At 48.6% G+C, this 20,812-nt stretch overlaps 1 protein-coding gene across 1 annotated transcript; it reads right to left on the bottom strand.

Annotated features, from left to right (window-relative positions):
- Positions 1-12,546: 12,546 nt before the first annotated feature.
- Positions 12,547-19,685, bottom strand: LOC8034777. The gene has a single exon (XM_029979001.3). The coding sequence runs from the start codon at positions 19,477-19,479 to the stop codon at positions 13,834-13,836; it is 5,646 nt and encodes a 1,881-aa protein (XP_029834861.3). The 5' UTR covers positions 19,480-19,685; the 3' UTR covers positions 12,547-13,833.
- Positions 19,686-20,812: the final 1,127 nt, after the last annotated feature.

The raw sequence follows: 20,812 nt of genomic DNA, 5'->3' as shown, positions 1-20,812 counted from the left end.
TAATTTGAATGCGATACCTCAATCAATAATTATAATGCAATTAAATGCAAAGGTGCAAACGAGCTGGACAAGAATGACGGAAATAATCCCTGGAGAAGGGGAACACGAGGGACAAAGGACAAATACAAATCTTTAGACGAAAAAAATTACCAAGTTTAGGGCATAATTGCCCGTAGATACATGTTTGGACATTTCTTCGAAACTCATCTTGAATAACAATATTCATATCTTAAGACAGCACATACCCAGACGATACATAGATCCTTCTTAAAAAGTCTAACATCTCTACCATTTCATTTCATTTATTATACTCTCAGGGCCCGAAGGCATTACAGAGAGTGGAATTATACATCAATACAAAAGTGAACAATGAAAACAAAACGCAAAAAAACAAAACACAAGGTACAGAATCGCTATGAAACATTATTAAGAACATCAGTTATGGCGTTTTTAAAATCAGCAGCGTCAGTAAGTAAGACTACGGATGCGGGAAGAAGATTCCAGTCGACGGAGGTCAGGGTAGGAAGGAGGCATAAAAGGTGGAGGTGAAGCAGTAGGGGATTCCTACTTTAAGTGGATGATCGGTACGCAGCGATATGTATGATGGTTCTGAAAATAATGAGGTTCGAAGTGCTGGATTAGAGTGATAAATTTTGTGAAATAAGCAGAGGCGAGGTATTTTTCTACGAAAGGAGAGGTTGGGCAAATAAAGAGAAGCTTTCATGGAGGTGAAGCTGGCTGTACGGTGATAGTTAGAAAGTATACCATAAAGCTTCGGTTCGCGCGCTTCAAATATGGCACAAGCGACAATCGGTAAAAACCGGCCGTCCTTCCTCGCTCCTTCGGAAATTTGTTTCTTTAGAACTAAGCATGCCAGAACATTGAAATAAACGGCATTGTCTTTCACAAGGAATGCAGCACCGCATGTAAAAATAAAAAAAAAATAAAAAAATTACGATTGTACTTTACTGCTTGAATCCAAATGAAACCGCCCGCCAGTCTTTCGAAGTTCGACGAACTTCGAACTTTTACCCAGAAAGGTCGAACTTCGTCGAACTTTTGAATTTTTCAGAAATCGGAAGTTCGAAATTTTTCGATTTCTCTAGATAAATAAGGTCGAAAGTTCGAAAATTATGGAATTTCTTAGCGTAGGAAATTTTAAAGTTCAAAAAAGCTTCGAACTTCTTGTAGTGACTCGTATAGATTGGAAGCCAAACGATGAATAATCTTTAATCAAGGGAAACACACATTTATATAGTAGCTGTTATCAGGTCTCTGCAGACCACGTGACATGACATTACAGATTCGAGGCCACGTTATCACATTCCTCCCCTACAATTCCGAACCCATCACTTCCGGAAATTTTCGGACAATACAAAACGCTCGGGTGGCCGACGTGAACGTTCGCTCCTTCGCGCAACACTGTCCGTTGGTGCGTCTGGCTGTGTTTGGCGGGGTTCCGGTTGGGGTGTTGCCCTCATTGTCACATGGCTTGTCTTGGGGTGGAACTGCCATCATCAGAGTGGCACCCGAGAAGTCTCCATTGCGTTGTTCTCGGCCGGTCTTGCACAGTCAGGCACTGCACTTTCAGGGTTCGAGATAGCATCAGGACGAGCGCGAATGTGGTCGGCATATGTAAACCTGACCTGATCACCAACCCTTACTAAGTACGTCACTGGGCTAACATTTTGCACAACAACTCCGCCATTCCAAGACACTTCTTCCCCCCTCACCATTTTGACAAAAACCAAGTCATCAACCGCGACCTGTTTCTTTCGCATGTCAGCAACAAAGTTAGGTTTTAGTATAGTTAGTTTTACATGCGGCTGCCGCTTCAAAAATAACTCAGCCGGTGTTTTTCCCCTGGCCCTGTTAGGTGTGTTTCGGTAACTTAGCAAGACAGCTATCGAGGCCATCTTGGAGCGAAATCGTCACTCCTGTTAGTTTCTGTTCTAAAACTTGTTTTAGAAGCGCCTTCTTGGTTGTCTGTACCAGCCGTTCGGTAGCTCCATTCGAGGACGGGTGGTATGGTGGCGTCCTGGTGTGTTTAACCTTGCTAACAGCCAGGAACTCAGCAAACTCTTGTGAAACGAATTGCGGCCCGTTATCGCTTAGGAGTTCCTCTGGCAACCCGTACGCAGCAAATGCACTCCTTAGCTTTTCGATTGTCTTGGCCGCTGTGGTAGTACTCATTGCCCACACCTCGACCCATTTCGAAAAAAAGTCCACGAGTACCATGAAGGAGTTCGATCCCTTTGATGCGAAATCGACATGAACACTTTGCCAACACGCCGCTGGGTACGTCCAAGGATGCAGCGCTACAGGTTGTAACGCGGGTCGTACTGACTGGCAAATAGCACACTGTTGTACCTACTCTTCTACGTTTTTACCCATGCCCGGCCACCAGACGTAGCTCCTTGCCATCATTTTCATCCGACTGGTGCCTGGGTGATCCTCGTGGAGCTGTGCCAAGACAGATTTCCGTAGCCTTTTTGGCACAACGACTCTTGTTCCCCAGGTTACACAGCCATGGTCTAAGGAAGGCTTATTTCGACGGACCAAATAAGACTGTAGCTCAGGATCAGAAACCTGGCCTGGCCACTCATTTAGCGTGAACTCCACTACTTTAGTCAATGTTAGAACCGATTTTGTTGCTTTCGCTACGTCTGTGGCTGTAAGGGAAAACACTGAAAGACACTCGGCCGACTCTTCGGCCCCAGAGACAGCTCTTGGAAGCCTTGACAGCGCGTCAGCCACTTCCACGTTTCGCCCCTTAGGGTATTTCAGCTTATAACGATACGCTGCCAGAATTAACGCCCACCTCTGCATTCTGGCCGCCGCCAGTGGTGGGATGGGTTTGTCATGACCCAAGATTCCCAGAAGTGACTGGTGATTTGTGTCGAGGACAAAATCGTATCCATACAAAAATCGGTGGAACTTTTGCAGCCCAAAAATGAGAGCTAACGCTGCCCGCTCGCACTGACGTTAGTTCTTTCCAGCGCTCGTAAGCGTTCGCGATGCGATTGCGACAGATCGTTCGTCACCCTCAGGTGTCAGTGTGTCACGTGAAAAATGACTGCCCCCAACCCGTAGGCTGACGCGTCGCACATGATGCCTATCGGTTTACGCACATCGTAGTATGACAATACACTGCTGCTCATGAGCAGAGTTTTTGTCGCGAGAAACGCTTTACTGCACTCTGGTGTCCAGGACCACTTTTGACCTTTTTTTAACAGGTAATACAGTGGCTCTGCCACAGTGGACGCGTTTCTTAAGAATTTAGAATAGAAATTTAACATTCCTAAATAGGCCTTCAGTTCGGCGACACAAGTGGGTGCGGGGGCTTCCTTTACTGCCTTTACCTTCGACTCTGTGGGGTAAATCCCGTGACCACAAACTTTGTGACCTAGATACGTCACGGTGTCTTTGAAGGATTAGCATTTTTCTTCTTTTAGCGTTACGTTAGCCTCACTCAATCGCTTTAAAACTAACTCCAGCTTCCGGTGGCAATCGTTGATGTCCACCCCTCCAATAATGACGTCGTCTATGTAACACCCGATGTTTGGTATGCCCTTGAGTAATTCATCCATGAAAGTTTGGAAAATGGCTGGGGCACTAGCCACACCAAACGGAACCCTCTGGAAGTCGTAAAGCCCCATGTGAGTGTTTACCGTCAAGAGTGGCCTGGACTCTTGGCTCAGTGACACCTGTTGGTACGCTGATGACAAGATTAGTACACAAAAATATTACCGCCACCAATGGCTGTAAACAAGTCATCGGAGCGCGGCAAAGGATTCTGATCTGTCTTTAAAACCGGATTGATTGTGACCTCATAGTCGCCACACAATCTCGAACCGTCACTGTCCTTTTTGGGAACAATCACCAACGGCGTAGCCCAGTCGCTTTGTGACACCCACTAAACAACGCAGTTTTTTTTTTTTTTTTTTTTTTTTTGTTTAATTGCGTTTCGACAGCACTTCGCAGAGCGAAAGGTACAGAACGTGTTTTAGAAAAAACGGGCGTGCTGCTATCTTTTAACAAGATTTTTGCTTCGTAGTGATTGATAACACCGTTACCTGCTGAAAACACGCCCGGAAACTTCTTACGCACTCCTTTTACCCGATCTTCCGCCGTGACACAATTCAGTACTTTCAAATCTAGCTGAAGCCTTTCTAACCAGTTCCGCCCCAGTAAAACGGATAGTTTCTTTCCTTGATCTTTAATCACAATTCCTGGCAGAATCATGGCTTGATCCCGGTAGACTACAGAAAGATGACACTTTCCTTTTACAGGCAACCGGTCCCCTGCGTACGTTTTTAAAACTGCGTGGCAGGGCTCGAAGGCACCTGACCAAACTCTGCCGCCTACCCACTTCCAGGAATGACTGTCACCGCTGCTCCAGTATCCGACGGCGTTCAACGACAAGTTTTTGTTTTCGGCGTGCAACAAGGCGGTCTGTGTCGCGACTAAATCCCTGTCCATGGCAATTTTGCACGCCCCTTCAAATGTGATAGTTTCCACCGCAAACAACGCGCGCTGGCTGTCTTCACTTCGGAGCCCCGCAACTGGCCTGTCACATAGAGCATCCTGTAAAAACTGACCGAAGTTATACTTGCGGGCGATGAAGGAAGATGGGGCACTTCTACATATGAGAAAAAACGCTTGAATTGCGTTCATTTGGCCGTTAGAATAACAGATATCAAATTTATATTTCAATGCGACGCGCCGGAGAGCCACAAGAGCAATTTCAAAATAGGGCTGAAGCCCCGCCCTATTTTCTTGTCGAACTCGTCTATTTTCCCTAGCCTTGACATGTCGGATTCAATAGGGGTACTCCGATGCACTTATCGTTTGGAAGTCTTCCCCCACTGCGGTGATCCTTGACTGCAGCATTGTCGGCGCTCCCAAGCTTGATCCCTGACTGCTCCCGAGCTTGCGTAGCTGTCAGACCGCTTCGCCGATCCGCTACGGCCTTCGTAATCCGATCCTTCGTCGCCAATGTAGTGACTCGTACATTGGAAGCCAAACGATGAATTATCTTTATTCAAGGGAAACACCCATTTATATAGTAGCTCTCTGCAGACCACGTGACATGACATCGCAGATTCGAGGCAACGTTATCACACTTCTTAGTTTAACAAAATCGAAAATCCGACTTCCGAAAAAAAAAAAAAATATCGACTTTCGTCGAATTTTTTTTTAATTCATCCGTCGAATACTTTTCGAACCTTTCGAACCGCTTGAATCGACCATCGAAACTTCGATTCGAAACAAGTTCGCTGCATCCCTACTGAAAAGATTACCAGCGGGCCCCGCGGCCCAATAAGAGCGTCGGAGCGAGGCGCGTGACCCGACGTCATGGGAGCATTTGCGTCACCACGCCAAATGCGAGGCGGGAGGCTTGGCTAGGCTCGGAGGAACCGGATGTCGTCTGCTAGCCCAGAGTCATCTGCTCCGAAACCCAACGAACTTCAGATAAACGATGTACACCGCAGCGGGAACAGTTCATGAGACAACCATATACGCTCAATTTAGCCGCGAATCTTACGGCTGCTAATGCCAGGGCACAGCGCAGCGCAATGTTTTGAGCAGAAACAGCCGATGACAAGGCTGCGATCAACGTTACTAAAACACTCGGTTGGGAAACTCGCCGTCGAAACCTGGGCCGCTGGCGTCCACCGAGACCGAGCTAAATGCGACAACAGCGCCACTCTTTATCGTTTGTCTGTACTGTGGTCACCTTGAGCTTTTTGAAAGCCTGTTTTTGTGTAAAAACAAACGGAAAAGACTCTTTTTGTATGAAATTTATTGGAGTTTTGTACCAAATGAAGGGAGCGTTATGTTTTTAAAATCTTTAGTTTGCAAGGTTTTGCGGAACAATTAATATTGTTTTTATACAACCATGCCTCAGCGGTCCTTTCAGGTAGCGCGTCCCGACCTAGGTACATTTTAACTTCGGCACGTCGACGCGGCGCGCCCGCCGGGGAGTCAGGGGTGGCACCCCTGTAACCTCTTCCGCTGTATCTGTTGATTGTCCGGTCGAAACCGGAAGTACTTAAGTTCTTGAGCTCGTTACGTCGAGGGAGCCTTCATATAGACAAACGTCATTTTTATTTTGATATATAATCTCCAGTTATTAATTAAACCTTTCATGATCCTATGTACGAAACTGCACCCCGAATTTCGCCAGTGTCAATGGCTGACATCCGTAGGTGCTGCGTGACGTCACAAAACGCAAAGGTTTGTCGGATGGTCGGGATAACAAGCGTTGGTCGATGGATGTCTTGTATTTTGTTTCGAATTATATAGTCTCCTAGGCAGTACCCTACTGAAATACGGTTCTTTTAATGCAGTTCCCAAGCACGTGCAAAAAAAGTCACGCCTTTTAGTAGGATGTTACTCGCAGAGAGCCATAAGCTTCGAGCGAACGTACGCCGTTTCGCGCAAACACAACTGCGACAGACGCCGATCGAACTAAGGGCGCTTGCAAAGCAAAGGATGCAGATTTCGCCTCTGAAGCGGCACTTATAGCGAGTTCGTTTCACGGCACTCGTGCCCACGCGTGCCCACTCGCAGCGTGGAACGGGTTCGTTTCGGCCGGCACTCCACGAGTGGTTGCACTCTCCGAGTTCGTTTCTGCGATGACACCCCACGCGTGCATGCACTCGCTGCACCGAGAAAATCGGGAGTGCGCCAAAATGCAATCCCGTCATGCCTCGCTCCGGTGGGGCCGGCGAGAAGCGGGAGCAGACGACGAGGGTTCGTCTGCTACAATGTGTCGCGGAACCGAACGGAAAAAAAAAAAAAAAAAAAAAAAAAAGTAGATTTTCTGACAGAAATCGCGTCCCGCGGGCAACGAAATCAAACGCGAGCTCGAATTGTGAGCTCTGTTGCCGTACAAACGCTGTTGCCGTACAAACGCTGAAATATACCAGTGCGTAAAGAAATGCTCAGAACAAACGCAACAGCGGCCCCCGAGATGTCTATCACCATCCGTGTGCGGGTGAAAAATTTAACATTTGTCGACAGAACTCCCCCAGCAGAAACCCCTGACTGCCCAATAAGCATCAGAGAAAGCTAAAGATGGAGACTTTACCCGAGGATTGGGCAACATCATCATGTTCACATTTACCTACGTCAGCTAACCTGCCCCGTCGTATTTTGTTAAAGAAAGCTCTAGTTCTCGACGCCCCCACCAAGGCTAATTCCAGGGGCGGATTTAGAGGGGGGGTCCGGTTGTCCTGACCTCCCTCTTGATTTCTGCATGTGTAAAATTTAGGGCGTGAAACGAGGGGGAAGGGGAGGGGTTTCCTGAACATATGGTACGCTGACAAACACCTGACCCCTCCCCACCCCCCTCAGGAAATTCCTGCATCCGTCCCTGTCCACCTATAATGACGATCCAAATCGAAAGTCCCAGTTTTGCTGGATATTCCAACAGGCTAGTTTTAAGCCGTACCCTTTCGGTGGTTCACGCATAACACCATGCTCAAACGGATCAAGCTTCTGCTCGGACAGCATCATCAGTTTTCTTCAGTGTAAACGGTTATAAGAATTGAAAGATCGCGACCAGCTGCTTTGTAGACAGCTGGTTGCGGAAATTTACGCCGTCTGTAATTATCTCTACGGCAGCCTAGCTGCTTGAAGTCTTCGCAACTATACACTACAGGTTGCAGCGACCAACGTTTGTAGATAAACGTTGGTAGCCGACTGTATTCTCGAATTCCCACGCATCACTCGAAGTTCGAACAGAAAGGCGCTAGTTTCGGTTTGAAGTCGGTACCTTTTCTACAAAATAGATGGCGGCAGCATCAGCCTTCTGCACTCGGTGCATTTGGCGAGTTCGTTTGAGTCCAGTTTTCCGTGCAACACTCTGTGAGTGCGATGCATACTGGGAGAGAACTCGAACGGTGCCAGTGCGTGTGAAACGAACTCGCTATTAGGTACACGAAGCGGCATCTGGGTACACATTTCGGCGGATCCACTGGATCGGTGATGAGGCTGCGGGTCATTCCCTCAGAGGCGACGTCCGCGGGTCGAAGGCAAACGGCGAACCGTTCAAATGCATGTCGGACTCGTCACTTGACTTGGACGAGCGTGGTGAATCGTAGCTACGCTCCATTTTCACACGCGGGTCAAACAGATATCGGGCTGCACGCGTGCTAAATACAACTTCTGGTATCATTTCGAGATGGCCAAGCTGTTGGTTTCGGTTTCGCTGCATAATCAAGGTCTGTTCGATTTGGCCAGGAAGTTCTGAACTATAGTCGGTTATGTCAAGGAGGTAGCGGCAAATGCCCCTCAAAGCGAATCTTTGCATTTCGACGATAGGTTCGCGGCATCAGGATGATTTTGCGTAGGGGGTCACTGGCGGCAGCGCGCGGTCGGTATACCGGTCACCTCGAAGACGAAGGCCTGACGATAGCGTACGTCTTGGCCAACGTTGGCGTCAAGTTGAAGCGAGAATCGTCAAAAAATGCCGATTCTCGGAGTTTTTCCCAGGCCCGTTAGTGGGCGTCCATAGATACCAGCGGACAAAGCATGCAGTATTATGCCCAGCTACGGGGACATGCGAGTGCCAACGCACTAAATCCCACCTGGGGTGAATCGAACGCACCAGTGCAGCGGTCGTGCAACTTACGGTTGAGTCGAATGCACCTGTTCCTGCACTGCCGAACTAGTTCAGCCAGTTAAGGCGAATCGAACAGACCTAAATTAAAACATTCTGGCGGGCTAATTGACTGATCCGATTTGGGCGAGGAGTGGGTGGACGTAGTTTAATATCGTTGGCACAGCATCACACGTCAGCTTACAAGCCTTCTGTCCGCTGAGAGCTCAGCTCGTAGCTTTCTTCTGTGAGATGATTGCTGCATGAGCAGGATCTCGATCTGGACGGGAAACCAGTCCCTACGCACGACGACGATCCACTTTGCTCGTCACTGCACGTCTCGCGGAAAAGTCTGGAACGTCATGTCTTGGCTCGCATGTGCTGCCCGGTGGTTGTGGCACCCAACCGCGCAACAAAAATCTCACCCAACCACGAAACAAGTCGAGCACAACAACAAAAACGAAGTACGCTGAAGCGTTCACTCGCAGGCAAACAACGAGACAAAAATGCTCGCTTTGTGTTTTGTGACGTCAGAGCTTCAATGTTGCCAACGAAAGCAACGTTTACGCTAGAATGCGATATGAGCACTATAAATTCAATTACTCACGCAGATGGGCATATAAAATTCGGATATTGCACGTACGATGCTTCTCGAGGCAATAACAATGATATTCAATTGTTTTCTCGAATACAAAATTTGACCGGACAATCCCTTTAAAGCCAACATAGAAGTCACGTGCAGTTCCTCGAGTGGCTGCTGCGGGAGAAATGGTGGGGTTGTGTTCATCATTAGCTCGGTGCTCGGAGACCGATTGGGGCCACTTTTTCAAAGCTGTCTCTATGGGAGTTTCCCAACCGAGTGTAGTAACGTTGGCTGCAATAAACGGCGATCGCCAACGGCCACGGCGGTGCTAGGTGAAAAAAATCGAGCGGATACGGATGTGGCGTCATTTCTCATAAAGTTGTAATAATTTGTTCTTTATATCTTCTCGTTATGGGTGAAATCGCGCGAGTTTAAATGCCGTTAAAAGAAAAAAGAAGCCTAGAACTAGGGGTGTGGTGAACAGACCGAGGTTCGACTTTTTCGAACTTTTAGTGGAAAATTCGACGAACCTTGTATTGAGGTTCAACTCGTGTCCGCATGCGCGACAGGCTGGCCAGTTGGCTTTGGATTGGATGGTGATGGCTAAGGGATGAATGAAGGGCAGCGCTGATTGGTTCTATTCAGTTAATACAGTACAAAAAAAAAGAGTTATTAACTTCTTCAGTGATTAGAATTGGCTTATTTTAATTGCAACTGTTCACAAAATAAAAAAAAACTCTTTGCATAAAAAAAAAAAATTCTCCAAAGTTAGACATGCTTGTATCAAGGTCTGGCCACACTGTCCACAAAGTCGAACCGGTCGAATCTGGTTAAATGTTCGAAGGTCTGTCGAACCGATTCGACCCAGTCGAACCCCGAAAGTTCAACTGAAAAATCCGGTTCGACAAAAGTTTGCGACACCCCTACCCAGAACTACTTTTTGTTGCGAAGGGCCCTGTTGCTTTGGCGGTAACGAGGCCCAGTTGGAGAGTTTGGTCAGGGGGACTGGGAGTCGCGGGCAGAGCCTGGGCGTGCTCGAGACGCAGAAAGTGGGCTTGACATGCTCTCTTGGCCAACCAGAAGCCTAAAAGAATCCCCCAGCGACGGTAGCAAGAAACTGTTTTAATCAAAGGTATATGTTGGTATATGGTTTTAATAAGTGCGCAAGAGTGAAGTATAGTAACCCTTCATGGCTAAAAATAGGGTGCACGTGATGTTTCGATCATGATCATGCAGAAAGATGTAAGAGACGAATGCGCTGCTCAACTCTGTTTTGCTCCGACAGAGTGTGACCGCCCGGACGGCAGATTCCTGGCCCTCGGTGCTTGGCGTACGAATTATGTCTATCATTCCGCTAGTCGCACTCTTCCAGCATGATTTTGGATGACCGTGATTGAAACATCAGGTGCACCATATTTTCAGTCACCGAGAGTTACTCCGACGCACTTATTAAGTTTGTTTCTCTCGACCACCACCAGGGTATTATTTCCGGCTTCTGTTTGGCCACATTGGAATTTGTGAAGATGCCCGGAACACGTCCAGCTTGCTTTCGGCCAATGGCACCTCCTCATTTGTCTCCTATACACGTTTGCAAGTCCGGTCTCAGGGTGCCGCCATCTTCCTTAGTGGGGTGCGCACTTGGGCGCGGCCATAATCTGATTACGCCGCCTTAGCAAGGCTTCGTAATTGGATTATGACTCGTCCTAGTGCACCCCAGCCAAGCAAGATGGCAGCGCCCTGAAGCCGGACTTGCAAACGTGTATACTTTCCAACAAATGGGCAAACTCTCTACACATACGGCTGTGGCCTCGACCAGAGATCACAAGGCACGTGATAACACAAAGTTATCACATGCCTTGCTCCAACGTCCTTATTGGGTCGCGAGGACCGCAGCCTCCACAGTTTGCCAAGCTATTGCGAAACGCTATAGAGAGCAGCCTGCTGCAGAATATGCGCCTCCCACACAATGGTGTAGTAACAGGGGGGGAGCCCTAGGACCTGGGTACCAGGCGTCCCAGTCACGTGGGGGGTGCGAGCCACCCTTGGCAGCATCTGCCCCCCCAGCATTACTAGTTGCGATCTCGGAGACTGAGTTGGGAAGGGAGGGCACCCTTGGCGGCATATGACCCCCCCCCCCCACGCTTTACTAGTTGCGATATATCTCGGGGAGTATGAATTGGGGGGGGGGGGCTACGAAAGACCTAAGGGCCCTGGATGCCGGATGGCATAGCTACGCCACTGCTCCCACACCCACCACTGTTGTTGCAACGCTGCGAGGATTGCGGCCGGCCACAGCAAGACACTTTTGTGACATCAGGCTGAAATCAAGGGACCACTTTTTGGGAAGTGGTAAACACATTAGTCGGAGGTATGTTCCAGGCACCATACCTCGGTGGATTCTACAGCTGCATCCGGATGCTACTGGTACCACCGCCAAACTAAAAGCATTTCAGGTCTATCATCCGCCATAAATCCGTGAAAATGGGCTTGGCCATTTCACTCCACGTGTCCCTGGATGAGGCGCAGATTGCAGGAATCTGACATTACGGTGACGTGGTACAAGGTCCACAGACAAAAATCGCGATTTGGTACGTCGTGACACCGTATGTGCTGGCCTGCTCGTAGCTTCGCTAATTTCCTCGTCCCATGAAAAAAGACATTGGCTCGAAGAATACCCAGCCGCCCCGTACCAGAGGTTTTCAACTTCTTTGCGCCGCCCGCTTTCTTTTCTTCTCATACCCTGTGAAAAACGAGATGTATTAGTATTGCGATGGCTTGCCAAGGTTACAGACTGTTTGTGTACCCCTGAAGGCCGTCTAGGGTCAACCATAGAACGCTTCCCGAAAGCAGCATTGCCGGAGACTCTGAGAATTGGAATCGCATCTGCACTGCGCCGTCGCTTCCAACCTGCCAAAGAAACTCAATGGCACAATCTGAGCAGAAAATCCCCCAAAGTTTTGAGACCCCAAGATACTCGGGGAAACTGGTGCGTATGCAAGGAGACAGTTTCGATGCGTTGAGGTTATACTGCTCATTTCAAGTCTCTATGATGGGTCCTTGAAGCAGCGTTGGAGACGACTGTGTGCTCGGGAAGGGATATAAGTCAGAGCTTAGTTGTTCAAGAACTGCCACTTTTCTGTAATTGGTGACCCTTGATGCTAAGACGCGGATCCCTCTCCCCGCTTCAAATAAATGTTGCCAGTTGGAAGTCATGTCTGTCCTTTCGTTCGTTCTCTCCCTATTCTCTCACCGCACCCGAGGGAGCTGAAGAAAGTGGACTGCTCGAAAGTGGACCGCTTTCTGCGAAAAGAATCACAGAAAGGAGGACCATTTCGAAGAGTGCTTGCTGGCGACATTCTTTCGCTAGTTTTATTTCAAGTTGCATCAATGCAGAACTTTTTACATGCAAACAAAAGTATCACACTCAACCTAGAAAGTGAAAGCTAATATTGTGCCAGCCAAGGGAACACATCAAGAAATAAGGGCAACTTCTAGAATCACACAACACACTGGAATGAAAGACAACATTGTGAAGAAACTAGGCAAATGGACCTAAGAGCACTTTTAAGGCATGAGCTACATACACCTCACAAGTATTTACAAATGCATTCCAGCAAACTGGAAAGTATTACCTGAATACTGAAATGTCCAAAACAGACTGCTTTTGAAAAACCAAGAGGATCAAAATGAAACAGGCACTGATAATGACTTGCTTAATTTACTAGTCTTTCCAGCTGTAATATACACGCACCACTGCCTGGTCTATTGAAAGGACCAGGTGACGGAGTATAGATCGATCTCACTAAGCGTTGGGAGCATGCGTAAAGCCGCCATAACTTTAGTTCACAGGAGGCAGACGGTCGCGCACGCGAGGGCTCGTGCCTTCTTGTGCTCTACACGCGAAGAGCTCCAGCGAGGTTGTCGCACGTGCAAAAAGACTAAAGTTCCCTCGATGCATTGCGGCAGCGGTGGCGTAGTCAAACTGGCTGCTGAGATCGGTCTATTGTATGGTGCATGGTAAACAAAAATTGGCACGTTCACCTCCACGGAGTTTCAAATAAAATCTAAAAGCTGTACGACCGATACCGAGATACTATACTTGTATTCACTTGAAGAACTGTAGTAAAAATCGGTATGGTACCTCGCGGAACATTACCAATTTCTAGGTTTGTGTGAATAGTGGTTCGAATCAAATAGCACTGCAACATCCATAGCCTCGACAATGTAAGGGAAAGCCAAGATGGCCCATTCTTTAAACAGTGCAAAAGCTAGGAGTGACGCTGCGCTATTCGACTCAAACCATTATTCGCACAACCCTACCAATTTCCCCCTTCGCGTGTTGAACTAAAATATATCTAGGTACATCTTAAATTATATTTCTGGTATTTTATCGAGACATACATGTTCCAAACACCCAAAAGCACTGTTTCTTCATTTGACAACTTTTTTTGTTGATGTGACCGTGAGTACAGTAGACAATATAAAAGAAGCCCACAACTTTGGCAAAACAAACTAGAACTTGGGTTACTTCACAATGTGCACAAGCTAAAAATGGCACCGGGCAGAGAGAGCATGCACGTTGCACAAGGTGTTCAGTCCTTACAGTCATAACAAAACCATGAAGACGTCGAAATCTGACTTGTCACTTCGCGATAAACTGTCCCAGCTCCCGAGAAGAGCAGTCGGCAGAGACATTCCGGACCCTGTCACGATTTCTAGCGTCCTTAATGAGGGCACTCCACTCCAGGCTGTCTTTAAGAGTGTCCAAGTGTCCACAGATGAACAGTGCCTTCCTGGCCCTGGTGATGGAAACATTAAGGCGCCTGGCATCAGCGACGAACCCAATGTAGCCCATGGGATGGCTCGCACGGACGCACGAGAGCACAACGACATCCCTTTCCTGGCCCTGGAAGCCGTCGACTGTGTTCACCTCGAAAGAAGAGTCCCGCTGCAAAAGCTCACTGATGGTGGTCTTCTGTGCCCGGTAGAATGTGATGACACAGATGCTTGTGCCAGGACCCACAACCTTCCTGACAGTGTGGCAGAGGCGTACCACAAACTCTGCTTCCCCGTGATTCGCCATGGACGCTGAGCTACCATCATTCATCTCTGGGCTTCCCAGGACATTGAACACAAGGTAGGGATTGAGCGGAAAAGATGCGTAGGAGGCATCCAAACCTGCCACTGGCTGCAGCTTCCCATCGTAGAAGTAGCGCGAAGGAAAACTGCAGATCTCCGAGTGCATCCGCCGCTGATCGGTGAGCATAAACACGGCTTGGGCACCACCTTTCTTCTCGTTCTCAAGGCACTTGTAGAAACGCTCGAACAGAGACTCCTGGAAGTTGAGCTGCACGGCATGGCGTGACAACACAGTTGCTGGGAGTTGAAGAGGGTCCCCAATCAGGACGAGCCGGCTGGTGCGGTACTGAAGGCACAGAAGGGTCTCCACCTCAGTACACTGTGTTGCTTCATCCACTATGACACTGGAAAAGCACTGAGGGCTCGCACGGCCAAAGGCTTCCTCCAAGAGGCGGCTGCGACAGCTGTTCAAAGTCGAGAGAACCACATTGGCCTTACGCAGTATTTTGAGCTTCATTTCGTAGGACTGCCGTGAAAAACCTTGGAGGCACTTCCTCTTCTCTTCCGATAGCCGCAGGATGTCTGCCTCCAAGTGCTTTGTTTCAAACTCCAAGCGGTGAAGAAGCTTCACATCGCCCGACTTGGTCATATCCCTCCCGAGACGAGCCAATCGCTTCCTTCTGGACTCAATCTCCCGGTCGTAATCCTGCAGCCGATCCCGCTTCTCGGACTGGATGTTTTTCTTCACAAGCTCCTCCAGCACGATGCCACGAACTTCGGGATGAATCATTTTGTCCTGTCCCACCCTGACTAGTTTCAGCACCTGGCCTCCTGGCACTTTCTGACTTGACTGCACAGCTCTCTGGGCAAGAAGCCTCCGGCCAATCTCATCCACAGCAGCATTTGAAGGAGCGACTATGAGGATTGACCGATGGGAAGAGCCAAAAAGACAGCCCATGACGATACCGATTAGAGTGTGGGTCTTGCCAGTGCCCGGAGGGCCATGCAAGATGACGACTCTGATGTCGCTGCCTGGCATATTCATGGCATGCACTGCTGAAGACACCACTTCTTGTTGTTGGCTGTTGTAGTTCAGCAGCAGGTCTTTGCTCATGGCACCTCCCGTCCGATGCCAAAAGTAGTGGGCGTTGGGGCGAACCACAACCTGCCCATAGGGAGACTGCTCCAGGTCTGCGACGGCTTCCATCTGGCGCAGGGTGGGTGTAATCTTGGATACAACAGTCATACGATGCACCTTGTTGAAGTTCAGCGTGATATCCCTGGCCTTCACATAAACTGTCAGGGAGATCAGCACACACTTGGGAGCATGTAAAGGTTGCAGTAGGTGTGGCAGAGCGCTCCTTGATACATTCTTGCTCTGTAACTTGTTTTTTGTGATGAAGCCGAGCACTGGCAATGCTGCCTTGTCCTGGTCCCTTATACGGAGGTCGAGGCGCACAAGATGACCCTCCATGGGATATTCTGACTTCTGCTCTGCTTCAGAACCTACTACCACTACACAAGACAAGATCATCACGTCGCCAAGAGGACACTCATGATGAGTGATGACTGATTGGAAGGTCAAGTGTGTTGTGCGGGAGAAGTAATCTCGCCATTTCTTGAAGACATCCTCCCATATTTCAAGGCACAGAAAATGATAGTGGATCATTTTGTACTCATCCATGGAACTGTACATGTTGCGCTTTGCACGGACCTTTTCCATGTCCAGGATGGGTGGGAGCGTGGCAGCATTCATCTGTTCTTTTAGCCACTGTATTTTCCAGCTAAGCAGAAAGTTAATGAAAGTATTCATATTCACTTTGGATTTCAGAGAGTTCACCAGCTTTCTCTTCCTGAGCGAAGCTTTGACACGTTCTGAAAACTCTGCCCTTTCTTGGTCAGTCCTGGTGCTTGGCTGCAACTCGATGAACGACACCACAGTTCTCTTTGTTACTTCCTCAGTGTTATGATGGGTGCAATTCAGATCCTGGCTGGAAGTTGTGACCTCCTTCACTTGTACCTTGGCCTCTGCTTCTGAAGTAGTAGGCCCTTGGCTTCCAGCACCCACCCTAGAAACTCTTCGAGACTGTTTAAAGCTTAGAACTGGAGAGACGGAAGAGTCCGGACTTGCCAAAACTTCTGTTGTACCAGGTGACTTGTTATGAATTGCCGCTCGCGCTTGGGAAGATGCGCTTACAGCTTTAGGAGGGTGTTCCACAACTGCGTGGGTGGCTTTGGACCTCTTGGCTGGTGCAGTTAGAGGAGAGGGGGCTCTTCTTTTGGAAGACTTCTTGTTGATGTTCATGGCAGCAGCGATACTCTGTTCCTGGTCCAGCAAGTGCAATGTTCTGGACTGAAACCTGCTTTTATAATGGGGCTTCTTCGGCAATTCTTCAGCAGTACTGGCCTTGCCTTCAGGAATCCGAGGCTCTTGAGCTTCCCCCTTTTCGACAGCTGAACGTCCTCCTGCCACTGGGATCCTATGATTCTTGAAACTACTTTTGGTGGAAGAAGAGGCCTCTTGAAAAGAATCACTCTTTTTATCAACAGGCTTTGAAACTGTACAGTCTTCATAAAAGTTCTGTGACAAATCAGGAAAAAACTCTTCCTCTGGGATCTGAAGCCCATCCTGTTTGCTGTCAACAGCCTTCCCACGAGCATTATGCTTTGCATCATGCACACTTGATTTCCTAGGCTGATGAGCTTCCCTCTTCCTAATAGCAGAGCCTCCTCCTGCCATAGGGACCCTATGGTTCATCGATCGCATCATTTTCTCCTTAAGACTGCCTTTCTTCTTTGGACTTCTGTTCAAGTTGTCACCACTCTTCAACCTGTGAAGGAACGCACTGCAAGTTGGAGCACTGAAAGTATGCTTTTTTGCAAGAACATCCGAGTCATTTCTATTAACAGGGGTGTACTCTTGTGCATTCTTGGCCTGCACCGGTACTTCTGGGCAACGTTGCACCCTATCGCCACTTCCCTGCCTCCCAGAAGAATCATGCTTTTGGCTTTCGACACGTCTTTGCTGGTCTCCGACACCTTCTCCAGCATCTTCAGTGTCACTTTCCTCAAAGTCTTCCTCGTTCCATACTAACCTGCGTTCTAAATCTTCATCTTCTGGCAATCCGACTCCTACCTCTTCATTCTTAGTGGCCCCTGCTGCAGACTCCTCGAAATCCAACCACCCGGGTTCATCAGGATCAACATCCTCAAAGGTATGATTGTCCACCTCCTTAAGGTTAATGTCATCTTCTGGTTCTTTCTTGACCTGGCACTCTAATGTGTAGCAGGTATCATCCTCATCATCTGAAAGAATAATAATTTCATCTTCCTGAGAGAACATAAAGGTTGCAGCACCTTCTACGTCTTGTTTTGAGCCAGCATCGACGTCCTCAAAATTCTGGCCTTCTTCATCAACATCTTGGCCACCTTGCTGAATCAACCTTGGAGAGGAGACTGGCTTCAATAGTGTTGTTTCAAGTCGTTCAAGGACGACACTGCAATTCCTGAACAAAGGAAAAGCTTCAGACACACAAGATTCTGACCTGTTCTGCTTATAGCCCACAGAATATTCACCATCTTCAGAGGATGGAGCGGTTTTCCTAGTGCAAACTTCCATCTCGGCAGACTCTGTTTTCAACTTCACTGTTTTGCCATTCTCAGTCTTGATGTGCTTTTGCACATTGTGTGGATGCAAAACTTCTGGCAGGTGTTGCAGAGAGGCAACCTTTGTCAAAAGCAAGGAGTTGGTAGAAGTGCTTGCAATGTCCCTTGTCTCAATACCAGTGGCAGTATTGCCGACAGTAACCCTTGGCCCAATGCTTGTCAGCGGTTCTTTGCACTTTGGCCTGTCCGCAGTATGAACATTAGATCCCCGTGCGCCTACTTCGGCAAGTGTCTGCTGATGGGGCATCAACTCTTCAGCAGAACAAGATGGGCTGGAAGAGCCACCAACACTTCCTCTATTAGAGAGGTGGCTTGGTTCTTTTAGTAATTCCAATGCTGGTTCTGTTTTCACAGCACTGGAAGGAAGGAGAGGTTCTGTTTTTATAACTATGTCTGGCAGGGGGTTAGGAAGAACAGGTGAATTTCCATCCGCACAGTTCAGCTGCCTGCCATGCGCAAAGGCTGATGTAGATTCACTCCGTCGACTCTTCGGGGCACTAACTGGAGGGACTTCATAGGTCTGAGGCTCAGTCTTCACAACAGAAAACTGGTTTCCAGCCCCCTGCAGGGGCACAGAAGTGTTCAGAGCTTGCATGGGGCTCGGTGCGCCAATGCCACTACACGTTTCCAAACTAGAATGACTGCCACACGAGTCGTCTGTAGACACCCAAACTGTGTCCTGGTGTTCAGTCTTCACGATGACACTGCCCATTTTGTTGGGACCAGATTTAGTTGTTAAGGCGGTCTCGGATCGTGCTGCTTTGAGCACAGCAGCAGTTGAAACGGCACAGTTCTGCTTAGGAATGGGACTGCAAACTCTAACCGGTTCTGAGGATGATGCATTGCTGGAAAGCAAGTCCTCTGCTTCCGCTTTCACCGTGGCAACCAAAGGTTCTTGTTTGCAGGGTATTAATGCCTGAGGTGACAGCTCCTGTATCTGAGACACAGTTCCATTTGTGAAGCTAGAGCGAACGAGATTCCTTTCTGTAGTTCGTTTGGTTAGCTTGGCTGTCAAACTAGCACCTGCTCGAAGCCTGGCCTGCTCACTCTCTGTGTTCCGAACAGAACCAGCAGGTGGTCTGGAGTGCGAAGCGGACGCAGCCGGAAGGTTGATGACGGCCGTGATTTGAACGTCGTCGTCGTCGTCGTCGTCGTCCACGGTCACAGCGAGCGGTTCCACGCGCGCTGACACTTTCGAATCCTCGCCCGATTTTACAAGCCTGAACACGTAAACGTCGTCTCCTGTCGGTGCCGGCCTCCCTAGGCCTATCAAGTCGTTCTCTAAAATAACCAGAGGACGCAGAGCAGGAATCTTCTCGCCGTTCACGAAGACGCCGTTGTGGCTTCGGAGGTCCTCGATGCTCCATCGTCCTTCGGCGTCGAGCTTCAGGCGGGCATGGTTTCGACTCACGTTGGCGTTGTCGACCCGGTACTTCTGGGCAACGTTGCGTCCTATCACCACTTCCCTGTCTTCCAGAAGAATCACGCTCTTGGCTTTCGGCACGTTTTTGCCGCAGCGAACAAGCCGCCAAGAAACCTCCATGGGTGAAGTTCACTTGAAGCAGCCGCGAGATGAAGCACTTCTACGCCGTCATCATGTCCCGGACCCATGACATTCTTGACACTCCCCTCGAATAGCAAACCCGGGAGGTACGAGTCTGAACACATGGGATAACGAAACAATGTACTACTGGTCAACCTCCGCCAAACAAGCAGCTTGGCCCGATTCAAAACTAACTGATAGTTGGACCGTTGATCTCACAGAAGAAGGTGCTTGTGCGAGCTGATCGCCTCTTTCCTCAAATTTATCAATGTCTGATTGTAGCGCTGCCGCAGTAGTAAAGCGCGGTCTCGCTTTGAACGGTTGTTGTTAAGACAAGCCGCAACGTCAATTATAGTTGGCGCTGCGAGCTGCTGGCGACAACGTTTGGAGAAAACCAGGGTTTCTATTTTGGTGGGCCAGTAATAGAGTGAGGCTGAGCATGGCACTTTTTGTATCTAGAACCAATAGTACAGCGTGCGCCGCCTCACGGCCTAAACGTTAACTAGAAATTCTTTTATTTGTTAAACTAAAAATAAAAGTACTTTCATTTTAAGTACATTTTATTAAAAATATATTTAAAAAAAATCGTTCCCGACGTTGGTGGTGTTGTGATCTGTGACTTGGCTAGGCTTTAGCGTGTGGTGTAGAGAGCGTAGATTGAAGAGAGGGTTCATCTCAAACAAATTATCTGAAAGATCTGAAACGTCTCAAACCCCAGACACCACAGGGAATGCTTGCAATTTAATGGTGGGCGCCTCATGCGGAGATTGGTTGCAAGAGCGCATCCACTGTGTTTTTTGAGCTGCGAGGAAGACAGGCGGAAAGGCGAAAATGTTTGCGGATCTCACAGCTCGACTTATGAACCACGTGACCCAAATCGAGCAGTTGGAAACTCTGTGATGCAGGCTCTCCAGTGTGGCGAGCGGGATGGTGGCGCCATCCAACGAATGGCTCGCGCACTCACACAACTTCGAAGAAACCGAAACTTTTTTCCCTTTTTTCATCTTGAAACAGCGCCAATGTTGCTCGGACGAAGGAAAGAAGTGGACGATCTTTTCTTTCAATTCTTTTAAAACGCTTGCAATACCACTGATCTCTATGTCTATTTGCTGGATCGCGTTTGACCAGCTCCTCCTATGGACCGGAATGCGGTCACTGGCGGCCATCTTTAGGTAGAGTTATATCATCTCTAGCCATCATAGTAATATGGCGGACAGCGCAATGGCGGCAGGCTGCCCTAAAAATAGCCGTAGATCTAGTACACTGTACCGTGGGTGACATTTCGTGCTTGATTGAAGTTTTTCGACGAAGCAGATTCTTGAAACCCGGCGTG

Source organism: Ixodes scapularis, unplaced genomic scaffold, assembly GCF_016920785.2.
Source record: "Ixodes scapularis isolate PalLabHiFi unplaced genomic scaffold, ASM1692078v2 PGA_scaffold13__105_contigs__length_92229423, whole genome shotgun sequence".
NCBI classification, from domain to species: Eukaryota; Metazoa; Arthropoda; class Arachnida; order Ixodida; family Ixodidae; genus Ixodes; species Ixodes scapularis.
This window is presented reverse-complemented; position numbering and strand designations above follow the sequence as displayed.